At 45.7% G+C, this 6,516-nt stretch overlaps 1 protein-coding gene across 5 annotated transcripts in view; it reads right to left on the reverse strand.

The window, feature by feature from the left end:
- Positions 1-6,516, reverse strand: part of LOC116544674 (zinc finger protein 737-like) — a 20,248-nt gene extending 13,732 nt beyond the window's left edge. For 2 of the 5 annotated variants that reach the window (XM_032271215.1, XM_032271211.1), the window contains exon 1: positions 3,176-3,420. Coding sequence is in view for 2 of the 5 variants with exons in the window: in XM_032271211.1 (XP_032127102.1) it covers positions 3,176-3,178 (3 nt within the window). In the remaining 3 variants the exon portion in view is untranslated. Of the gene's footprint in view, positions 1-3,175; positions 3,422-6,477 lie in introns of those variants that run through there. The other 3 variants (XM_032271216.1, XM_032271212.1, XM_032271213.1) reach the window with 3 other exon arrangements.

A 6,516-nucleotide genomic window follows, 5' to 3' on the forward strand; every position in this document is an offset into this window, starting at 1 on the left:
AGGAGGCTGAGGCAGGAGAATTGCCTGAACCCAGGAGGCGGAGGTTGCGGTGAGCCGAGATCGCGCCATTGCACTCCAGCCTGGGTAATAAGAGTGAAACTCCGTCTCAAAAAAAAAAAAAAAAAAAAGAAAATATGGTATGGTCAGATGTGGTGGCTCATGCCTGGAATCCCAGCACTTTGGGAGGCGGAGGCAGGTGGATTGCCTGAGCTTAGAATTTTCAGACCAGTCTGGGCAACATGACAAAATCCCGTCTCAACAAAAAATAAAAAATAAAAAAATTGATGTTTGCCGTTCCCCTTGCTAACTGATAATGGCTGTGCATGAAAAAAAAAAAAAAAAAAAAAAAAAAATTGGCCAGGTGTAGTAACTCACACATTTAGTCCCAGCTACTTGGGAGGATGAAGTAGGAAAGAATTGCTTGAGCCTGGGTGGCTGAGGCTAAAATAAGCCAATATCATGCCATGGCACTCTAGCCATGGCAATAAATGAGACACTGTCTCCAAAAATAAAATAAAATAAATAGTATTAAAAAAAAAAAAAATATATATATATATAGTCCATAAACATCATGGAATACTCTGTGGCCATTAAAAAAAAATAATCATCACATCCTTCACAATAACATCGATGAAGCTGGAGACCATTTTCCTTAGAAAACTAATGCAAAGCCCAGGTGTCGTGCCTGATGCCTATAATTCCAGCCCTTTGGGAGGCCAAGGCAGGTGGATCATCTGAGGTCGGGAGTTTGAGACCAGCCTGACCAACACGGAGAAACCCCGTCTCTACTAAAACTGAAAAATTTGCCAGGAGTGGTAATTTCAGCTACTCAAGAGGCCAAGGCAGGACAGCTGCTTGAACCGAAGAGGTGGCGGTTGCAGTAAGCCAAGATTGCAACACTGCACTGCAGCCTGGGCCAAAAGAACACAGCTCTATCTCAAAACAAAAGAAAAGTAATGCAGAAACAGCAAACTAAATGCATGTTATTATTTATAACAGCTAAATAATAAAAACATATGAACACAAAAAGGAGAGCAACAGACACTGAAGCCTAATTGAGGGTGCAGGGTGGGAGGACGAAGGGGATCAGAAAACGTACCTGTTTGGTGCCATGGGTAGAACCTTGGTGTCAAAATAATCTGCACACAAACCCCCTATGACATAATTTTACCTGTATAACAAACCCACATGTGTACCCCAAACCTGTAATAAAAGTTAATAGAAAAAAAAAATCCTAAGTGGCAGAGAGTGCAGTGGAGGTGAGAGGATTGATTCTTTCTACAGAAAGTGGCCCAGGTGGGGCTGTACTCTGACTTATTTCTGTGTGCATGCAGGCAGATGAGATTATAAACAAGATTATAAGCAGGTCCAGAACCCTAGCTTGGTGGAGAACACCGGCTACTGCTGCAGATTCAGTGCCTGGGGGAGGGGATATTCCAGGAGACTTGTAGACACTTCTGGGTTTTCGGCAAGAAACACTAGGATCAAAAATGCCGTGGTGAAGTTCCTGAGGGTGGTGCCTAGTCTTGAGAGCAGTGTGGACACGTCACTGTCTACTGTGTGTGTTTGTGAGTGGGTGGGAATCCCGTGGTGGCAGCTGCAAAAAAAAGGGGGTCTGTCATCAGAGCTCCTTTCCTTTCATTTTATTTTTATTACTAGTTTTTCAGAGGTCCTTTCCTCTTAAGTTTTCAGAACTAAGTCACCCTGAGAGAAGACCTGGAATCACAGGACAATGGGCAGTGTGACAGCCTGCGTACAAGAGAGCAGAGCCATCCATTTCCAAACACTTAGAGTTTTATTCCAGGTCGGGCCTCCCTGACATCTGTTTTCTGGCACCAAATCTGTACGGTTTGCTGAACATCAAACAATGCTCCAACATCAACTTATTGTCTAACATTTGAATTCTGACACCACTCAGATTCAACAAAGACCCTGATTCAGGACCTGAGGTCGGGAGTTCCAGACCAGCCTGGCCAACATAGAGAAACCCGATTCTACTAAAAACACAAAATTAGCTGGGTGTAATGGCGCATGCCTGTAATTCCAGCTACTCCGAAGGCTGAAGTAGGAGAATCACTTGAACCCGGAAGGCAGAGATTATATTTTCGTATTTTTAGTAGAGATGGTGTTTCAACATGCTGGCCAGGCTAGCCTAGAACTCCTGACCTCATGATCCGCCTGTCTCAGTCTCCCAAAGTGCTGGGATTACAGGTGTCAGCCACCGTGCCCACTCAGGAAGCGTTTGTTTTGTTTTGTTGTTTTTCTGAGAGGGAGTCATGGCCGGGCATGGTGGCTCATGCCTGTAATCCAAGCACTTTGGAGGCCAAGGCGGGCGGATGACCTGAGGTTGGGAGTTCAAGAGAGGGAGTCTCACTCTTCTGCCAGGCTGGAGTGCAGTGGCCAGATCTCGGCTCACTGCATTCCCCTCCCCCGCCCCGCCTCGGCCTCTCAAACTGCTGGGACTACAGGTTACAATCACAGTGCTGGGCCCAGGAAAGGGTTTTTAACCCTAACAAAGTACCTGTTTCTGTGTCCTTCCCCACGGGCTGGGGTCAGCCCGCACAATCTAGGCTGATCCCGGTTGGCTTAGAATCAAACTTTTTCCATATAGAGTAAACGCGCGGTTTTTCGAGAAATGGAGAAGGCGGAAGGAGAAGGGGTAGGGTTGATTTACAACTTGTGACCAGGAAGTTGAGTCTTTGAAGAAAAACTTAGTTGACCTAACAACTCCTGATCTCAAGCAATCCGCCCCCCTCAGTCTCCCAAAGTGCTGGGATTACAGGTGTGAGCCACCGCTCCCGGCGGGATAGAGAAAAGCAAAGCTGTGAACCCCACGGACCAAAGCTCTTCCCACTCATGAACCCGCACCCCGAGTCAGGATTCTCTGCTGAGGACGCTCCCGTGGTCCCTGCACAATCAGAGACACGCAGAGCTGCCCAGAGAGGCTCCAAGCCAGGAAACGGTCACTGCGCAGGGAAGAGACGGGACTCTGGGCCCGCTAACAGCGCCGCCGCCATCTTATGGCTGAAGGGGACTGAGGCCGAGCCGGGCCAGGAGAACTCGGGGAGGAGATTGTGGAGCCGACTGCGGGGAGGCCTGAGTCCCGCCACAGCCACTTCCAACCGGTTCCAACCCGTCCCTCTTCTCTCTCGGAATGTCGGACCGGCACTCTCACCATTTCTAGGCTTCCAGGGGGTCCCGGCGTCCTAGCTGCGGATCTCCCAATACCTGCAGGTCACAGGGCCGCGAGGCTGGGCGTCTCGGAGCAGAGGACACAGAGCAGAGAAAACGGGACCCGGAGCTCCAGCGGCAGCAAGAGACAAAGGCCGCGCCAAACCCGGAAACCGTCCTCTCCGCTCCAGCTACGTGCCTGATTGAACGGTTCCCGGCCCAACGTCCCTGATTGGATAATGTTTAAGGCCCCGCCCCCTCAGGCCCTGAGTGACAAGATGTGATCAGACTCCGGACCGAGAGGAGAAAGTAACAGCCTAAGTTGCAGCTTTTTCAGGCGGAGCTTCCTCCCTCAGCTGAGCCAGGCCCGCCCCAGAGCACGGGAAAATTCTCTTTTCAACTCTCGTTTTGCATGTATTCAACAGGGGAACAGAAGTATTTTACTGTGATATTAATAATAAAATTTTTGTTCAAAAGAAAACTTTTACTTTGGTAATAGTGTATTATCAATACTAAAGCTAATCTTAATGAAACTTTGTAAATGAATTTATTTTTGACCCTCAAGATTTATATATATATATATATTTTGTAATTTTTTGTAATTTTCTAGCCTTTTTATCTTTTATTTTTATCCACATTCTTTATATTTTTTCAATTTGAAACAAATTTCAAGTAATTTCAAATTGCTGTAGGAGAAAGAAATCATTTAAGGCCATTCATCTGCATTCAAGTTTGCAGTTATGGTGGAAAATATGGCCTATTGATGTCCTGCTGATGAAATAGTCTTTCAAGAGAAAGCAGAGACGCATGAGTATCTACATCGGAAACAGCGACAGTGGTAGTGTGCGCCAGAATTCAGTTATCTTCCCAGGATTGTTTTTCCCAAACCTCTTTATTCCCAATTAAACATTTGCACTCCAGCCTGGGCGACAAAGCGAAACTCTCACAGAGTCAGTTGCCATGGACATTCAATCGCTAAGAGAAGAACTGGGAGAGTTCCCGTCCTGAAATATGTAAAGTCCCAGAGTTTCCAGTCCTGTCCTTGTGGCCAAAAAGTGACATTATTTTGGTTTTGAATTGTTTTTGATGTCAAGTGTTCTGTACAGGACATGCTTGAGGTGAGAAACACGAACACAATACCTTTAAGGGTAAACAAGCTTTATCCCATGTAACTGGCAATGCACATATAATAAATAAATGATATAAGCAAATCAACATAATAAGCAGATTGATATAAGCAGATTGATGCAATAAGCAAATTGCAATAAAAAAGAGAAGGGAAAAAGATAAATATAGTTATATATTTACGCCCATCAGACTGAAGAATTCACCACCAGAGTGGGAAGCAACAGCCTGGCCTCCAGAGTTGAACACTCATCCCTGCACAGACTAGGAGAGGTCTTATGAAGCTTCAGCGCGATCTGGGACCCTAGCTCTTTTTGAATGAGTTTTGGCATAAGGCCCAGTCACGAGGGCCCTTCCTGACTGGCCTTAAGGAACACAAAATGGTCAACTTGTTTTGGGGATTGTCTATTTTTCTGCAACAACTAATGTAGAGGAATGGATTGAAATAGAAATTTCTCCGATATAGTCCAGGATGAATACAAGGGGCTCACACAAACTGTTTCAGGATTTGACCATTGTGTCCACATTCAATGGAGTTCAAATTGAATATTTAACTTTTCCTCCACAAATTACCCTGTCTGGATGAATCACTTCCGTCTAGGCAAAGGGCAAGGTGAACCCCATAAGCCGATATGCAACCTCCACCTCCCGGGTTCAAGCGATTCTCCTGCCTCAGCCCGCAGAGTAGCTGGGACTACAGGTGTGCACCACCACACCCAGCTAATTTTTTGTATTTTGATTAGAAATCAGGTTTCACCATGTTGGCCAGGTTGGTCTTGAACTCCTGACCTCAAGTTATCTGCTCACCTTGACCTTCCAAAGTGCTGGGATTACAGGTGTGAGCCACTACGCCTGGCCCTAAATGATTTTTTTTTTTTTTTGAGATGGAGTTTCGCTCTTGTTACCCAGGCTGGAGTGCAATGGCGCGATCTCGGCTCACCGCAACCTCCGCCTCCTGGGTTCAGGCAATTCTCCTGCCTCAGCCTCCTGAGTAGCTGGGATTACAGGCACACGCCACCATGCCCAGCTAATTTTTTGTAATTTTAGTAGAGATGGGGTTTCACCATGTTGACCAGGATGGTCTCGATCTCTTGACCTCGTGATCCACCCGCCTCGGCCTCCCAAAGTGCTGGGATTACAGGCTTGAGCCACCGCGCCCGGCCCCCTAAATGATTTTCTATCTCCTGTAACGGTTTGAAATTATTTAAATGTTGTTTCAAATTGAAAAAATTCAAAGAATATAGATTAAAAATGTAATATAAAAAGCTAGGCTGGGTGCGGTGGCTCCCATCTGTAATCCCAGAACTTTGGTAGGCTGAGACGGGTGGATCATCTTAGGTCGGGAATTTGAGACCAGCCCGACCAAAATGGAGAAATCCCATCTCTACTGAAAATACAATTAGCCAGGCGTGGTGGCACATGCCTGTAGTCCCAGCTACTTGGGAGGCTGAGGCAGGAGAGTCACTTGAACTCGGGAGGTGGAGGTTGCAGTGAGCTGAGATCGCACCATTGTACTCCAGCATGGGCAACAAGAGAGAAACTCCATCTCCAAAAAAAAAGAAAAAAAGTTAAAAAAATAAAAATAAAAATAATTAAAAGAAAAAGCAGCTGGGCGTGGTGGCTCACGCCTGTAATCCAAGCACTTTGGAGGCCAAGGCGGGCAGATCACCTGAGGTCGGGGGTTCAAGACCAGCCTGACCAACATGGTGAAACCCCGTCTTTAAAAAATAAATAAAAATAAATGGTAAAAAAATTACGAGAGTACTATATGTGTAAATCTGGAGAGGTCAAAAATGACTGATTTATTTACAAGATTTTATTTAAATTAGCTTTAGTATTGATAATACACTATTACCAAAGTAAACGTTGATTTTCTGTTGAACAAAAATTTTATGTATTATTAATATGACAGCAAAATACTTCTGTTCACCTATTGAATACATTCAAAAATAGAGTAAAAAAGAAATAGAATTTTCCCATCCTGTGGGGTGGGCCTGGCTCAGCTCAGGGAGGAAGCACTGTTTGAAAAAGCAGCAGCACTGGGTGTGGTGGTTTACGCCAGTAATCCCAGCACTTTGTGAGACCAAGGCTGGAGGGTCAAGAGGTCCAGACATTCCTGGCCCACATGGTGAAACCCCACATATACTAAAAATATGATTCTCTGGGTGTGGTGGCGTGCACCTGTAGTCCCAGCTACTCAGGAGGCTGAGGCAGGAGAAT

Source organism: Sapajus apella, unplaced genomic scaffold, assembly GCF_009761245.1.
Source record: "Sapajus apella isolate SASKATOON/1434 unplaced genomic scaffold, GSC_monkey_1.0 scaffold227, whole genome shotgun sequence".
Taxonomy (NCBI): domain Eukaryota; kingdom Metazoa; phylum Chordata; class Mammalia; order Primates; family Cebidae; genus Sapajus; species Sapajus apella.